The sequence below is a fragment of the Malaclemys terrapin genome, chromosome 2, assembly GCF_027887155.1.
Source record: "Malaclemys terrapin pileata isolate rMalTer1 chromosome 2, rMalTer1.hap1, whole genome shotgun sequence".
NCBI classification, from domain to species: domain Eukaryota; kingdom Metazoa; phylum Chordata; order Testudines; family Emydidae; genus Malaclemys; species Malaclemys terrapin.
Genome location: NC_071506.1, coordinates 221,458,604 through 221,477,399, shown reverse-complemented (window position 1 = coordinate 221,477,399; position 18,796 = coordinate 221,458,604). Strand labels below are relative to the sequence as shown.

Genomic DNA, 18,796 nt, shown 5'->3' with positions numbered 1-18,796 from the left:
GGATGTGTCACACGGAATTGTACACTAAAAATAAATGCTACGCAACACAAAGATGTTTTTTCATATAAATCCTTCACCATCACCAATAATTCAGCTTTAAGGCGACACAATATGATTAGCAAATGTCCTATGAATTATAAAATGGACAGGAAAACATTGGAATGAAGTCTCTTGGAAAATTCAGTAATTCTTTGCATCAATAATTTTCTAACGCATCAGGTAATGTGTTGATATATTGCAACCACAAACTGTAAATAAATATTTTCTTCTTACCTTCCAGCAAACACTACGGAACCTGCTGCTTCTCAGCTGCCCATTAATCCCCTTCAGCCGTATTGTTGCCAAGTAATTGTTGTTTACAAATAGTTCTTCCCATTCTTTACTACATGAAAGAAAAGAAGGAATGAACATTATTAAAAACCCTCAGCTGACTTAAGGGCTATATCACACTAAGTAATTTTGGATAAGCAGAAGGAAGGGAACTTTTTTAATGTATATATTTAGTTGTGTACTGTTTCTAAACGCATGGCTGTCTTTTTGGACACATTTCTTCTCTGGATTTAATGAATATGTAGATCGCTATAATTATGCCAGCAACTGAAATTCATAATGTCTATGGAGGCTATTCCATTTTCTCTAAAATGTTGGTACTGCAGTTCAGTGAATAAACAAGAAAAATGAATATTAATATAAGCACATTCATGTTTCAGCCATAGACAAAGAGGTACCTATTCCAAAAATATGCAACAGAAAAGTATACTGTTGACTGTATTAGTTCCTCACATGACATATTTGCATAAATGAACCTTCTTTTCTTCTTAATGTCAAGCTGGGCAGTTAAGCATAATAGAAGAGGACTTTCTTTAACATTTAGTGCTATTTACTATTGAAATCACTTCAACTTCTTTCTACATGATCAGTTTTAAAATTTTAACAGGTGCTAGCAAATTTAAAAAAACATCAAAAAATTAAAAAGCCTCACTGTATAAACTGTTAAAGGCAAGCTTGAGTACCTTGCAGTACCTATGGCTGACTAGATAAACAACCTAAATATGCCTCCCAGGCATGCAGACACCAGGGGCCTAACACCTGTGCCTCATTAATATACAAGTAAATCTGCTCTACTGGGAAACAATTGGAAATTAATTGTCCCAAACCATTTACTGAGTTTGAATAAAAGAATTAGACCTATATTTCGTACATCTTCCTCTGAATTGAATCTCAAGAGTACTACTAGCCACTTGATGATCTAACTAAAGTAACCCAGACCTTCTCAGAAAGACTTCCTGAAGTCAATCACAAATTCAAATAGTAATTTTACTGTAAATCATCAGGGACACATTCAGGGGCATATGTGCCTCAGCAGCATGTTGTTGTTGTTAAAGTTATGTCCTTCTCTTAGGAGATTCACTTGGTTTCCTAGAAAGAAACTAAACCAGAAATGGAGAAATCACTCTTCATCTCAAGGGGTGATCATATCAGATCTCATTGCCTAAATAGGGTCAAGATAAGTCAGGCAGGTGCTGTAAGAACTTCTCCCCCCTCTCCCCCCCGTTCCTCTGAGATCATTCTGAACAAATACCCCAAATGTGACTGTTGGGGCACTATGCTGGTGGAGATGTCATTTTTCAGTTAAGAGGAGGTGAATTTCTCATAGCATTGTTTTCTACCTTAAGGAGTTACTTCTAGGCCCAGTTCCTTGGCTGCAGCTGAAGAGCTAAACAAAATTTGGGGTGGTATGTGAAGGCTGCTTTAAGAAATCTTTGGGCTCCTCCAATTTTGGTCTGTCTGGGCTAATGGTTGCTTTAACTTGTGCCATCTGCCAACAGCCCCAAGGGGCTCTAGGGTGACCAGACAGCAAGTGTGAAAAATCAGGACAGGGGTGGGAGGTAATAGGCACTTATATAAGACAAAGCCCCAAATATCGGGACTGTCCCTATAAAATCGGGACATCTGGTCACGCTTAATGGGCTCATATGGCAGCAGATTGCCAAGGTGCATGGGGAGTGCCAGCTCTGACCCCTACAATGTCAGCCAGAAGGGGGTATGACATGATAGAGCCAGCACAGTGACTTCTATGCCAGAGGATCTTGTTTCTATGCTGGCTATTCTGGCTTTAGGGCTGCTTTGTGCTGGATGTGTAGTGTAAAGTGGACACAGTTTAAGGGAGAATCTGGCCCGTTTCAATTTAAACATGGGTAACTACAGTATTCTGCCTACCTAAATTCCCCTGTGGTTTCTACTGGATACAGTATTCTTTATTTCCTTTCCTAACCAGTTTTGTAGCATCACTGATGCCATTATAACAGCTGCCAAGCAGGTCATATTGTATACATACTTGATCAAATGCTGGTGTCAGTTACAGTTTTCAAAGTGAATTATATTCACTGAATTACTCTGTACTGACATGGCCATGCCAGCTAGGGTGACCAGATGTCCCAATTTTATAGGGACCGTCCCGATTTTTGGGTCTTTTTCTTATAAGACCCACCCCCGTCCTGATTTTTCATATTTGCTGTCTGGTCACCCTAATGTCAGCTGAGTTAGTGCAGATGTAAGCGAGTGTAACTGAGAACAGAATCTGTCCCAATATGTTTATTACAGAAGTTGCCAGTGGTGACTGTTTTACAGCAGCTCATTTGTTTTTTTAAAGTCTCACTATAACTTAGATTTCACATAGCAGTAAAACTTCCAAAACATTCCTCTGCTTTTGTGCTGAACATTTCTAGGCTTGCTCTCTGTCCAAGTTATTTTGGAAAATTTGAGCAAAATGACTTCAACAGTTTGAGTTACTGGAGTGGAAATGATATATTTTTCTCTGTGTAACTAAATTCTGAAGACATGTTTTCAACAGGCCTACAGTAAAGCAGCTGAAACTAAAATCTGGCATGTGTATAATCCACACCCTGTTTGGACTTGTGGAAAAACAAACAAAAAAGTTATAAGCAACTGCAAAAATTACTCTGAGCACACTCAGTAGCAGAGTTTAATGAAGTTCTGCCCCCGCTGGACATGACTCAACAATGCTCTTTGACCAGCCAGGCATGCACAGAGGTCGCTGCTCAGACATTTTACATGATGGAAATTTAACATTTATTTGGAATTTAACAAAAAATAAGCCAGGAAAACCAGCTTTAAATCAGAGACTGAAGAAGATAAGGTGTTTAAAAAAAAATAAAAAATCCCACAATTTTCAGGCTATTTACCATATTGGCGACATTCTACAACATTCAGCAAATATTTAGCTTTAATTTTTTTTAAATATTTTTTAAAAAGATTTTCTTCAAAGATGATGTATCCTCCACAAAGTAAACTCACACACAGGTGCTTCATTAACCCAAGTTTGCAAAAAATTTCCAAGTCAAAATTAAATGAGCAATGAAGATTGGAACTCAGGTCTACCACACCCCATTTGCTTCACTGAGGTGTGAACTTCAAGAGCCACTTGGAACCATTTAAACGAGGGGTAGGCAACCTATGGCACACGTGCCAAAGTCGGCACGCGAGCTGATTTTCAGTGGCACTCACACTGCCTGGGTCCTGGCCACCAGTCTGGGGAGCTCTGCATTTTAATTTAATTTTAAATGAAGCTTCTTAAACATTTTAAAAACCTTATTTACTTTACATGCAACAATAGTTTAGTTATATACACCTCTACCCCGCTATAACGCGACCCGATATAACACGGGTTCGCATATAGCGCGGTAGCAGCGGGGCTCGGGCGGCGCTTTGAAGGGTCCAGGGCTCCGGCTAGCCCCAGGCCCTTTAAATCACCACTGGAGACCTGCTGCCCCTACCCGGGGCTGCAGCAGCGGGGCTCCGCCAGCGATTTAAAGGGCCTGGAGCGCCCTGCAGCTGGAGCCCTAGGCTCTTAAATCACAGCTGGAGCCCGGCCGCCCCTACCCCGATATAACGGCATTTCACCTATAACGTGGTAGGCATTTTCGGCTCCCCGCGACCGCATTATATTGCGGAGAGGTGTATTGTAGACTTATAGAAAGAGATCTTCTAAAAACGTCAAAATGTATTACTGGCACGCGAAACCTTAAATTAGAGTGAATAAATGAAAACTCGGCACACCACTTCTGAAAGGTTGCCCACCCCTGATTTAAACCATTAATAAGCAAAAGCAATTGTTTTATATCATACTAGAAAATTAAATGCAAACGCATGTGTTGATACAACATTTGGATTGCATAATTAAAATAAAGGAAAATGCAAATTTTAATATTTGGGCTGTCTTGCACGTATTTTGTATTTTTGTATTCCTGTTTAACGGGTTAAATGTGTAGCCTAATATATTAGTGGTCATATTTTAAAGTTTACATTATAAAATATGCAGCTGAAATAATGTTACTTATAGAACCTCAACTTCTACATTTCTTACCTTGCTTTTGACTGCATCTTTAATGGCAAATGTGTGCCATAGAAGTATTATTGGAGTGAATTTGGGATAGCTGCATTACTTACATGTGAAAAAGTACTCTATGCTCATGAATGGGAAGGGAGGCAGATCTCTGGAATGAAAGCTTAGTCTGCAGGTGGCTAAGGAGTCAGCTTCTCTCCCTTAGAGCTCAGTAGCTTAGTGGCTCTGGGAAGAAGGATAAAGGAGTTTGAGGTGCAAGTGGTGTTCTCGTCCATCCTCCCTGTGCAGGGAAAAGGCCTGGGTAGAGCCCGCTGAATTGTGGAAGTCAACGAATGGCTACGTAGGTGGTGTCGGAGAGAAGGCTTTGGATTCTTCGACCATGGGATGGTATTCCAAGGAGGAGGAGTGCTAGGCAGAGACGGGCTCCACCTAACGAAGAGAGGGATGAGCATCTTTGCAAACAGGCTGGCTAACCTAGTGAGGAGTGCTTTAAACTAGGTTCACCGGGGGAAGGAGACCAAAGCCCTGAGGTAACTGGGGAAATGGGATACCGGGAGGAAGCACGAGCAGGAGAGTGCAAGAGGGGAGGACTCCTGTCTCAGACTGAGAAAGCGGGACAATCAGAGAGTTATCTTAAGTGCCTATACACAAATGCAAGAAGCCTGGGAAACAAGCAGAGAACTTTCAGAGTAACAGCCGTGGAAGTCCTGGCATAATCGAGGAACTATGATGTCATTGGAATAACAGAGACTTGGTGGGATAACTCACATGACTGGAGTACTGTCATGGATGGATATAAACTGTTCAGGAAGGACAGGAAGGGCAGAAAAGGTGGGGGAGTTGCATTGTATGTAAGAGAGGAGTATGACTGCTCAGAGCTCCAGTATGAAAGTGCAGAAAAACCTGAGAGTCTCTGGATTAAGTTTAGAAGTGTGAGCAACAAGGGTGATGTCGTGGTGGGAGTCTGCTATAGACCACCAGACCAGGGGATGAGGTGGACGAGGCTTTCTTCCGGCAACTAGCAGAAGTTACTAGATTGCAGGCCCTGGTTCTCATGGGAGACTTTAATCACCCTAATATCTGCTGGGAGAGCAATACAATGGTGCACAGACAATCCAGAAAGTTTTTGGAAAGTGTAGGGGACAATTTCCTGGTGCAAGTGGTGGAGGAAACAACTAGGGGCAGAGCTCTTCTAGACCTGCTGCTCACAAACCGGGAAGAATTAGTAGGGGAAGCAAAAGTGGATGGGAACCTGGGAGACAGTGACCATGAGATGGTTGAGTTCAGGATCCTGACACAAGGAAGAAAGGAGAACAGCAGAATACAGACCCTGGACTTCAGAAAAGCAGACTTTGACTCCCTCAGGGAACAGATGGGCAAGATCCCCTGGGAGAATAACATGAGGGGGAAAGGAGTCCAGGAAAGCTGGCTGTATTTTAAAGAATCCTTATTGAGGTTGCAGGAAAAAAACATCCCAATGTGTAGAAAGAACGGTAAATATGGCAGGCGACCAGCTTGGCTTAACAGTGAAATCCTTGCTGACCTTAAACGCAAAAAAGAAGCTTACAAGAAGTGGAAGATTGGACAAATGACCAGGGAGGAGTATAAAAATATTGCTCAGGCATGCAGGAGTGAAATCAGGAAGGCCAAATCACACTTGGAGTTGCAGCTAGCAAGAGATGTTAAGAGTAACAAGAAGGGTTTCTTCAGGTATGTTAGCAACAAGAAGAAAGTCAAGGAAAGTGTGGCCCCTTACTGAATGAGGGAGGCAACCTAGTAACAGAGGATGTGGAAAAAGCTAATGTACTCAGTGATTTTTTTGCCTCTGTCTTCACGAACAAGGTCAGCTCCCAGACTACGGCACTGGGCAACACAGTATGGGGAGAAGGTGACCATCCTCTGTGGAGAAAGAAGTGGTTCGGGACTATTTAGAAAAACTGGACGAGCTCAAGTCCATGGGGCCGGATGTGATTGCAGAGCCATTGGCCATTATCTCTGAAAACTCATGGCGATCGGGGGAGGTCCCGGATGACTGGAAAAAGGCTAATGTAGTGCCCATCTTTAAAAAAGGGAAGGAGGAGGATCCGGGGAACTACAGGCCAGTCAGCCTCACCTTAGTCCCTGGAAAAATCATGGAGCAGGTCCTTAAGGAATCAATTCTGAAACAATTAGAGGAGAGGAAAGTGCTCAGGAACAGTCAGCATGGATTCACCAAGAGCAAGTCATGCCTGACTAACCTAATTGCCTTCTATGAGGAGATACCTGGCTCTGTGGATGAGGGGAAAGCAGTGGATGTGTTATTCCTTGACTTTAGCAAAGCTTTTGATACAGTCTCCCACAGTATTCTTGCCACCAAGTTAAAGAAGTATGGGCTGCATGAATGGACTGTAAGGTGGGTAGAAAGCTGGCTAGATCGTCGGGCTGAACGGGTAGTGATCAACGGATCCATGTCTAGTTGGCAGCCGGTTTCAAGCGGAGTTCCCCAAGGGTCAGTCCTGGGGCCGGTTTTGTTCAATATCTTCATTAATGATCTGAAGGATGGTGTGGACTGCACTCTCAGCAAGTTTGCACATGACACTAAACTGGGAGGAGTGGTAGATACGCTGGAGGATAGGGATAGGATACAGAGGGACCTAGACAAATTAAGAGGATTGGGCCAAAAGAAACCTGATGAGGTTCAACAAGGACAAGTGCAGAGTCGTGCACTTAGGACGGAAGAATCCCATGCACTGCTACAGACTAGAGACTGAATGGCTAGGAAGCAGTTCTGCAGAAAAGGACCTAGGGGTTACAGTGGACGAGAAGCTGGATATGAGTCAACAGTGTGCCCTTGTTGCCAAGAAGGCTAACGGCATTTTGGGCTTTATAAGTAGGGGCATTGCCAGCAGATCGAGGGACGTGATCATTCCCCTCTATTCAACATTGGTGAGGCCTCGTCTGGAGTACTGTGTCCAGTTTGGGGCACCACACTACAAGAAGGATGTGGAAAAATTGGAAGGAGTCCAGCGGAGGGCAACAAAAATGATTAGGGGGCTGGAGCACATGACTTATGAGGAAAGGCTGAGGGAACTGGGATTGTTTAGTCTGCAGAAGAGAAGAAAGGCGAGAGAGCTCGCCTTTTGAGAGCTGCTTTCAACTACCTGAAAGGGGGTTCCAAAGAGGATGGCTCTAGACTGTTCTCAGTGGTACCTGGTGACAGAACAAGGAGTAATAGTCTCAAGTTGCAGTGGGGGAGGTTTAGGTTGGATATTAGGAAAAACTTTTTCACTAGGAGGGTGGTGAACACTGGAATGGGTTACCTAGGGAGGTGGTGGAATCTCCTTCCTTAGAGGTTTTTAAGATCAGGCTTGACAAAGTCCTGGCCGGGATGATTTAGTTGGGAATTGGTCCTGCTTTGAGCAGGCGGTTGGACTAGATGACCTCCTGAGGTCCCTTCCAACCCTGATATTCTATGATTAGACACCTCAGTTCTCTCTCTCTTCTCTATTCTTCTATTCTTCATATGTAGGTTTTCATATGTATGCTAAGGAATTTTAGATTCCAGCTTGCTCCATTCACGCATACTCTCTAAGTTACAAGAAAAAACAATGAGCTCTTAGAAATCTTCTTTGACTGGGTCACTGGTCTAGTGGATAAAGGGAAGCTGTAGATTTGGTATATCTTCATTTTAATAAAGCTTTTCACATAGTCCCAAATAACATGCTCATAACCACACAAGAAAAATGTGGCCTAGGTTAAATTACTATAAGGTGGATGCACAACTAGTTGAACGGCTGTATTAAAAGAATAGTAATCAATGGTTCACTGTCAAACTGGTAGAGTGCATAAGTGAAGGCACGCAGGGGTCAGTCCAATACTATTCAATATTTTCATTAATAACTTCACTAATGGAGTGGAGAGTGTGCTTTAAAAATCTGAAGATGACATTAGATCGGGAGGGGTTGCAAGCACTTTTGAATTCTAATCCTGTCCTCCAAGCAACTTTGACAAATTAGAGAATCAGCCTGAAATCAACACAATGAAATTCAAAAAAGACAAGTGCAAAGTACTTCACATAGGAAGGAAAAACCAAACACAACCTCACACTGAGTTCCCATTTTGGGAATAAACTGGCTAGACTGAATAACAGCTGAAAAGGTTCTGGGGGGATTATAAGTGGATCACAAAGTAAATATGTCCCAGCAATGTGATGCAGCTGTGAAAAAGGCTAATATTCTGAGATGTATGAACAGGAGTGTCCTATGTAAGACACAGGAAGAATTATCCCACTCTACTCCATTCTGGTGAGGCCTCAGCTGGAGTACTGTGTCCAATTCTGGGCACCACACTTCAAGAAAGATGTGGACAAATTGGAGCGTGTTCAGAGGAGAACAACAAAAATGATAAAAGGTTTAGAAAATCTGACCTATGAGGAAAGGTTAAAAAAACTGGGCATGTTTAGTCTTAATAAAAGATGACTGAGGGGAAACCTTAACAGTCTTTAAATATGTTAAGGGCTGTTATAAAGAGGACAGTGATCAATTGTTCTCCATGCCCACTGAGGGTAGGATAAGAAGTAATGGGCTTAATATGCAGCAAGGGAGATTTAGGTTAGATATTAGGAAAAACTAACTATAAAGACAGTTAGGCTCTGGAATAGGCTTTTCAGTGAGGTTGTGGAATCCCCATCACTGGAGATGCTTAAGAACAGGTTGGACAAATACCTGCCAGGGATGATCTAGGTTTACTTGGTCCTGCCGCAACACAGGGCTCTGGATGTGAAGATCTCTAGAAGTCCCTTCCAGGCCTACATTTCACGATTCTAATTCTATGAATCTGCAGGAGGAGACAAATGCTTTCTTTTATCCAGACTTTTTTCAGAAGATATCAGATTTCAGTGGATCAAACAATTAGGTACCTGAGATACTGGTTTGTAGCAAGAATCAATTACTGATTATTTCTAATACCTATCCCATGAAGCGAGGAGAGGTGCCTTGTTCACAAAACTGAAGTGTCTGTCCCATGCTTCCTCCACTTGGAAAAGGTATGTGTGGAAAAGGAGTAGGTACCATGCCTAAGTGGACTCCTCTGATCCTGTGTCCTCTACACCTATTTTTCTCACCTACTCTATTTGGATGAAGAAAGGTAAATGCCCTTCTTCTGGAGGACCTGAATGATCTTATCCACTAATCAAGTAAAATGTATCCTACAGCAAAATGCTCAGGGCACAAGGCATTTTCTTCTGGAGATGAGCCTTCCATGGCCACGATCACATGTACAGGTTATCTTCTAGAGGGGTATCCCAGAATAAATGAATCTACAGGTGTACCTTGCATGGACCTGTGTACGCTCACTGCTTTTTTTAAATTGTGGGTTCTTTTGAAATTCCACCCACCCACCCACCTGTGGGAATCACTGTAACTGAGATAGTGACCCTAACATCTTTGCAGGAAAAAAGGTGATGTGCCTTGCTTGTGCTTACTGTGGTTTAGCTGGAAATTCTCCAAAAAAGGGTCCAGAAGGGGAAAAAAAAAAAAAAAAAAATCTTCTGTTGCCTCATTGTGTTCCTTTTTCCTGACTCCTGTTCAGATCTTTTAAATATTTTTAAGTGTATTCCTGTATTTTTCCCTTAGTACCCAATAATTTGGAAAGTAATGGAAGCTTCGTCCTTCAAATAATTCCCACATGCTTTTTGTTTATTTGCTGATGGTCTGAGCCAGACATGGACTGTGAAATGTTGGGCTGCCTCAAGAACCCAAAATTGATTGATCAGGGGGACTGCTCTCATATCACTGCTCAAGGGTTTCCTCTGCCCATCTCTCTGATACCTATTTATTAACCTCCTGAAGATGATCTTTCCCCTTGGAGGAGAACTAACATGGGATCCCCACAATGACCTGAAATCTGAGCGTAAGTGCCTGGACGCAAAAGGAAAGACTTTTGTTAAAGACTGCTGTGACCCACAGGAGAAGCTACTGTTCACTGTTCATTGTAGCATGTTCTTTGCTGTGTGGTCCCACTGCTTGGTTGCTGAGCTTGAAGGAACAATGACTAGGCCCCATGAAGAATGAAAAGATGACTTACCCTTTTGGAAATTAAGGATCAGAAATCCTTATGGCATTCGCTTGCTCTGCTGAGGCCTAAGCAGCAGCAGCTGCACCATCTTCCCACTGCCTATGTGCAGCTGGAAGGGGAGCAGAAGCATTATAAGTATTATGATCAGCAACAATGGTTGCTAAGCTGAAACTGAACGTGCCAGCAGCTGAAACTACTTTTCGCATGAAGCTACTCCAGGAGATGGAAATCACACCACAAGGAGGTGGAGTCCACTCAGATAGTAGGAGCCTCTCCATTTTATCCATGGCTGCTGAACTACAGGGACAGCCTGCCATACCCTGCCACCTGGCTGAGATTAGGGTGTGAAGGAGGGATCCAGTGTGATCCTTTCCCGAGCTGGGGTGAATTGAGTGGCTCTGTAACACTTAAAGGAAAAAGAAAGTACTATACCTTGTAGGAAAGGAGGGAGAATAATGGGCAGAATTTTACTTCTATTTTAGGAGTGAGTGAGGTTCCGTGGCCTGCAATGATCATAATGGTCCCTTCTGATCTTAAAGTCTATGAGTTTATAGTTTTGACCTAGGCACTCTGGGTAAAATTTTCACACATGCTGGCCTAAGTGACTTAGGCTCCTAAGCCCCATTTTCATAAGTGGCCTTGGCACCTGGGAGCTTAAAACTTATTAAAAGTCAATGGTACTTTGTTTCTATGTCACTTAGGTGCTTCTGAAAAAAGAAATGTTACCCTCTTTGCCTTTTCTGCACCACTGAGATGGCAGAGTAGCAGGAGACTGCAAAGTCTCAGAGAGGAATTATTTCTCTGAAATCCAGTCCAAACGATGTAATTAGGAGCCAAAACAGAGAAGGATAAGAATATTTTGTTCTGGTAAGTAATTCTGGCGTTTATTGAATAAGGATTTTCTACTATTCTGAAGAGGACGCGGTTTGGCTGTTGTAGTTCTGGAAGGGGAGCTGAAAGGGAGACTTTTCAATGAATAGAGCTTAGCTCCTATGCCAGCAGCTCCCAGATCTGCTGCTGACTCCAGATCTACAACATAATGGAAAACCTGAAGTAAAATATATGGACATCAATATGCTAAAGAATGTGGCTTGAGCCTACCCAAAGACACTATGACATAAATAAGTTCTATTCAGATAGATCAAAAGGAGGAAGGGAGAGTTGAAATCCTACTAATCTACATCAGGTAACTGTTGTAGGATATGGAACATAACATTGTACCCAAAAATAGGACCGTTCTATGATCCTGTTGATTTACATGAACACATGTCCTAGGAAGTCTACTAGATACAACAAGGAGCCTTTACACAGTATAGTATTCAAACAAGATAGGATTTCATATTGGACACCAGGCATTAAAATCAGTGGAAGTAAAGAGGTGGAAATTAGGAACATCAGCAAAATGGGAAAAGCTTGAGCATTAGGACTGCAGGTGCCAAGATCAACCAGATAAACACTGTTATCTATAATTACTTCATTTTTAGCTTAAATCACAGGTAATGAGGGAACTCGTACTATCTAAAAGGCAATTAGGAACTGTACACGGCTCTTCTGCTTCCTGTATCTGAAAATATTTTAAACTTATTTTTATTTAAAGATTTTTTTTTCCATTATGAAGCACAACAGTTTAATCCTTAAAACAATATTCAGATAACAAATGTTACACACAGTAGCCCAGGAGAGGATATTATAACACTACTGTTGGGGCTCAAGCATTTACACTTAGATTCCAGATCATGATCTATATCCCAGGCTGGTTCCCTGCTCTTGGTCACTACTCAAGTGGGGGGAAAAAGGGATCCCCAGCAGAATGACCCCAAAGAAATGGGTTAAAAAAAATTTAAGCAATGCTGTTACTGTCAGAAAAAAAGATGTGAAGTACCACAATGTGCCTAGGCCCAGTAAACCTGATTTGCCATTTTTATTCATTTTACTTATTTAAAATGTTTTTATTTAAATTTGTTGAGACCCCAACTCAACCTCCACAAGCACCCAATGAAGCAACAAGTTACTGATGCTATATGCTGTCAGACTAAATGATTTCCCTAATTATTGTGCCTTATGCTCTGCAATTTGAGGTCATTATTGATGGGAAAATCTGAATATCTAAATGTAATATTTACATTTAAATGAAAGCAACAGCTCTTGTCAAACATACAGCTCCTGCATGCATCCAAGAAACACACAGAATTTGTTTTATTTATGACAGCATAAAACTGCATTTTAAAAAGGGGAAGTAGCAGAAAGCAATGTGATGAAAGTACAGGCGTTTACTGCACAAAAATGGGAAAATAAAAAAAACGGTATTTTTGAGGACCACTCAACAAGTATATAGAGCAAAACAAACCTGAAACAAAGATAGTTTATTCACCCTCAAGCACCACATTCCCCATCTGGACTAGTGACTGTTTTTGCTTGGAAAATACAATTATTTTTCCTGTTCTGTCCAGAACTTCCACACAGATATAGCATGCGGAAAATCTTGGGTCCGCTATGAAATCATATTAATCGAACTCAGGTCTCATTTATCTACCTAAGGTACTTATATGATCCCCATTTAGGCACTTAAAGTGCTAAGCACTCAGAAAATCCCATTGCTCATGAGAGAAGAGAGGTGAATGGCACCTCTAGTTCCTGCATGGAAGAGAGACAGATACTCTTTATAACTGAGGTAGAAGAGAAAGCAAGTGAGGACCTTGGAGGCAATAACTTTGGGAATTCCAATTACTAGTAAGAAAGCTGTATTTTTCACCATCATGACATTGCATTGCTAGGACTCCTCATTTAAGTAATGACCACAAGTCCACTGCCAGAAGAATACAGCTGATTGCTTTAATTTTTGTATACGCTTTTCTACAGCAATCACTGTGGTATCAAGAACTCTTCATAAACATCAATATATTAAGCCTATGAGGTACAGAAATGTCCTCATTTTTACAGATGGGAAAACTGTGGCAAAGGGAAACAGAGCAATCTGTCCAAGGTCAGGTAGGAAGTCTGTGGGTGGTACCATGTTTCAAGCTATATTTAACTGTTCTGCAAATCTTGGATAACATGACAAAAGACAACAGAAGCAATAATGACCAAATAAGCTCCAGGGAGGATGCTGTCTCGTCTCCTGTCAAGTTCTAAGCTAATTCTACTAAAGCCTTTTCAACCACCTAGTCAGGACAGGCCAATTCATCAACTGATAAGCACAGGAACCTGCCATTGGATCAGCCCTGTAGTTCATCCAGTTTCCTATGACAGTGGCTAACACCAGATGCTTCAGAGGAACCTGCAGGAGACAGATGTGGGGTAATTTGCTAACCTCATCCCAAACAGGTCTCATTCTGTTCTCTAATAGTTAGCAGTTGTCTTTAGCTCTGAAGCATGAGGTTTAATATCGCTTCAAAAATTTGTTAGCATTAACTATAAGAACTTTGGATATTCTTGTTAGCTATATATATGTACAATCTCCTTTTAAATCTTCCGAAGATCTTGACCTTAGTGACATGTGGCAATGAGACAGGGATGTGGCAGTGAGTTGCACAGTCTAATTACACAATGTGTAAAAGTAAGTTTTTAATTTGCCACCTTTTGATTTAATTGAATGCCCCCTCCTTCTTGTGTTGTTAGACAAGGAGAACAGAAGCTCCTGATCTACTTTCTCTATATCACTCATTATTTAATATGCTTTTATCATGACCCCTCTTATTCATCTCCTTTCTAAGGCAAATAATCAGAACTTTTTCCAATCTGTTATGAGGGTTTTTCCATGCCCCATATCAATCAAATCACATTGCCCTTCTCTGAACCCCCAGCAATATCCTTTTTGAGACTGGGGTGCCAGTACTACGCTGATATTCCAGATGAGGCCACACCACTGATTTCTATAACGCATTATAATATTTTCTGTTTTGCTCTTCATCCCATTCCTTGTACATCCTAACATCTTGTTTGGCTTTTTTTGACCGCAGTTGCACATTGAGTAGAGGTGTTCATTGAGCGGACTACAAGGATGCTCGAAGAGCAGTATCCACTCAGGAAAGTTATTTAGAACCATGTAAGGTATACAAATATATTAATTTTTTTCCCCCTCTGCATTTATCAACATTGAACTTCACTGTGTTGCCCATTAACCTAGTTTGGTTAGGCTCCTCTGAAGTTACTCAGTCCTCACTAACCTAAATAACTGTCATATCTGTACATTTTGGTACCTCACTGCTCACTCCCCTTTCCAGATCATTAATATAACTGGCAGCACTGAAACTAGTAGGGGACCTTGAGAAACCTTTTGTCAAGAAGAAAATTTACCATTTAATCCTAGTCTTTGTTTTCTGCCTCCCAGCCAGTTTTTGATTCATGACAATACTTTGCCTCTCACCTCATGACTACTTAGCTAAAGAAGCCTCTGTTAATAGATTTTGTCAAATGCATTTGAAAGGAAATAAGTTATAATCACTGCTTCTCCTTTATCCACTAATTTATTGACACACAAAGAATTTCAAGTGATTAGAGAGAGAATTTTGATTGACACAAAATGTGCTGGCTAGACCCTATCATAGCATGGTGTTACGGGGGGATTAATTTTTTTTTTCAACCAACTTGCCATCTACAGATATAAGGCATGCCTGTCTAATTCCCCAGATCACCCTTAGAGCCCTTTGTAAATAAAGGTACCTTTCTTTGCTACCCTCCGGTCCTCTGGAACAGAAGCCATTTTAATAAGTTGTGTGAGGTCACCACCTGGAGGACCTTGCACACTTTTTATTAGCATTGCAGAGTCACTTTTTTTTAAATTAGCGAATCCTCCAGGTACCACGTACTAGTTCTCCTGAGTTAATATTCAGGCAACAAATAGGTCTATCATTAAATTTGTTGTTTCCCACTTCTTGTATTTATATCTACTAGTAAACTATTATCCAGGCCCCAAGTCCTTCCCTTATGTCCTCTTGTTATACCAATACAAACACTGCTTTTCAAGATGGTCTAAAATTGTAGTGTTTTGTAGATGCTAATAATGAAAGTTAAAAGTTACAGCTCTGACAATCATCAAGCTAAAGAGAGAGTCACACAGGAAGGGTGGAGGTGCAACTGTGCTGCTAGAGGGTACCAACATTTCTGTATTTCTCTTTGTTGACACCTGCCTCACTAGAGATAGTCTGCACTTGTGTAACTAGGGCACAGAAGAATCATCAGAAAAGAATTATCTTGCATCAGAGATCTCATTACAAGAGTTTAAAAAAAAGTGTTTACACACATTTGCAATTTCAAAACATTTATGCAACTGACTGTATGAGGACACGCAGGGTGACTCAATCAATTACAACTTGTTTTAGTTCATGAGCATATTGCAGTCTGACTGGTTAGAAAGACATAAAAATGTCCCCTCTCTCTCTCTACAAATCTATTCATTTTGACACCATCATCATGTCCAAGTGATTTCATGAAACAAATATTCTATTTTTTCCCTGTTAGTTCAGATTGGTTTTATTCAGCAGGTTAAATTAGAGGCATTCTTACATTGCAAAGATGATGCTCATTGCTCTTCAGAATTATTTCAGTTTTACACTATTTTGGAAAATTTTCTGTTCAAACTTTTTGGACTAACACGAATCAGTCCTCAGCTCTTTTATATACCTTACATATAACTTCAGCATTGTAGTTTCTTTAGCAAAATAAAATTACTAATCATATTTACTTTCAGCAGAATCTACATGAAAACGAAAGTTATCTTGGGTAAGCTGCAGTAGTTCTGTTGCAACTTGTAATACAGTACTCCTCCATTCAAAATCCTACTGGCTGCAATGACACCTAGTGCTGAGAAAGGAATTGATCATCTGCAGGCTCCCTTGCTGCTAAAGTCAGCCAACAACTCACTCATGGTTCTGCAGCAGATGTTCTTGCTTTTAGGTCACTAAGAACCTTATGGACTAGTTTTCCTCTCCAAGGAGCAAACGCCAGTATGATTAAGATCTGAAAATGTGCAATTCAACGCCAAGAAGAATGTAGTGCCATTTATCTGTCAATTTCAGTCACATTGGCAGAAAGAGGATTTGAGCTTTGAGTTTTAAAGGAATCCTGATACTGCATTACTTAGACCTGCTGTGCTTAAGAACTTTTAATAAATATTTTAATTCATGCTCTTTTTAGTAATGAACAGTTGTCAGACTGTGTAGGATATGGGGGATTTATAAAAAGTTTTAAATCCCAAGACAATGACATTAATGCACAGAGTTTATTTATTTATTTACTTAAAGATGATTAAAAGACTGGTGGTGCTTACTATAAATTAGAACATTTTTTTTTAAATTCTGCAAATAGGACCAGACTGACCCCAAATGCTATGCAGCTTATTTACAGTTTTTGTTCTTCATCAAAACCTTTTCATTAAACTGTGTTTTGGAAGATGATGTTTATCAGTTAAATGCATTTTCTGTTCCCTCCTCTTACCACAAGTGTCTCCTCCTTCAGATTTCAGAACAAACAGTAATTCTATTATTGTGGTTTTCAATTTTGCTGGGGTTTAGGAACATTTTAGCAACCAGTGCAATGTTTTTCACTCACATGAACTACATTTAACCACTGTGGTTACTGTGTGCATACAGTAGATCAACAACTGGAATATATTTTGCCAATTAAGAAAAAGTCATTTGTATCTGTGATTACCAAAGAACCTCTTTGCAGTATGTTCTATGGTTTATCTAAATCATTCCTGTACATCTAGTGGTACCATTTATATCTAAAAATCATCAGTAAGTTATATTGTTTCCAACCAATGTTATACCAGATTCATTACACTGTATGTGTGTGTCAAACTAGGTGCTATTTCCTTGGTCACTCTTCTCAGTGGACTATCTGCTACAATTTTAGGCAAAAGGTGTATTGATAACTACTGCATTTTATTTCTACATTGAGACATTCATCATAATATTTAGCTTCAGCTTGAGCCTTGTAAGGACAAAGTTCTCTGTTCCACCCTTGGATGTTGTATGTATCACCATCTCTTACCGAGGTGAGGCTGGTGCAAAGAGATGGGACTTGAAGTGCTTGCTAAACAAAGGAAGACCCGAATTCATTCTGACTATTTGTGTCAGACTTCCACAGTTGAGCACCTTCCTTATTTACTTACGTTACAGGAGCACTTAGGGTATGTCTACATTGCAATGAGACACCCGCAGCTGGCCCAGGCCAGCTAACTGGGGCTAAGGGGCTGTTTAATTGAGGTGTAGATGTTTGGGGGTCAGCTGCAGACCATGCTCTGGGACCCTCTCCCCTTGCAGATCCCTAGAGCCCGGTCTTTAGCCTGAACCTGAACGTCTAGACCACAATTAAACAGCCCCTTAGCTCGAGCCCCACAAATCTGAGTCAGCTGGCACAGGCTACCTGTGGGTTTTTAATTGCAGGGTAGACATAGCCTTAGAGGTTTCACCCAGACACCTTCCACCAAGAATGCCTTATTGATGGCTTTCTTATGGGTACAAATAGTTTCAACTAATGTCCCTGAAAAGTGCTGAACTGGTGTTTCATGAACAGACCCATTTCACTGAAGTGTCTGAAATCAGAGTGGGAGAGGAAACCGACCGTTAATGGAAAAAAGTAGTATAATAATTTAATTAATATAGGGAAATGAAAGATAGGGAAAGGAATATCCTTTGCCAGATGTTTACAAGCCAACAATTACATTCTTCTTATGGAACCAACAGTTTCCATGTTATCAGCTCTTTTTTGAACCAGAAAACTAAAATCAATGATAGACCCTGATTCAGTATGATCAGATAGTAGGGACTCATTTACTGGGCGCACACAGTGAACAACTGAATAATTCATGAAAAACACAGTCTCACAATACTATGACACCTGTACACACTGTACTTTTCCTGTACGAAAAAATAAAAATTTAAAAATGCTTTCTGGGGATGTGAGAAAGGCAATGCCAGTCCTTGGTTTTTCTCCTTTTATCATCAAGCTCTCAAGGAGCCCCTGTGGATAAAGATGATTTTGGCACCCGATTCTTCTCATAGACTCTGATCTCCAATTGAGAACTTCTCAGGCATGTTAGTTTACACTCACCCTCCTATTTCTAACCATTTACCCATGTCCTGTACCCAAAAGGGCAACTACAGTGGAGGCCTGCACTACCTTCTCTGCTTCACAGAAAATAAAGAGCAGCTCCACTACTTAGGAAGAACAGAAAGCACCTACCATGAGTGCTTGCTAAAGTAGTTAGAGCCACACAGTAGTGTTGAGACAAGATGCCTCAATTGAGGCTTCTTCCTTCTTGGTTCAAAAAGGTGGAAATTCCTCTAGTGGAGTGGCCAGGAAGAGGTTTCTACAGAGATCAGCTGTAGAATAAAGAATCTGGATTTAAAAAAGTGACAAGATATATCCACA

General features: G+C 40.9%; 1 protein-coding gene across 1 annotated transcript in view; it reads right to left on the bottom strand.

The window, feature by feature from the left end:
- TBC1D5 (TBC1 domain family member 5) overlaps window positions 1–18,796 on the bottom strand; it is a 286,376-nt gene that overhangs the window by 225,145 nt on the left and 42,435 nt on the right. Inside the window, exon 3 of the mRNA XM_054020011.1 lies at window positions 274–382. Within this exon, the coding sequence (XP_053875986.1) occupies window positions 274–382 (109 nt within the window). The remainder of the gene's footprint in view (window positions 1–273; window positions 383–18,796) is intronic.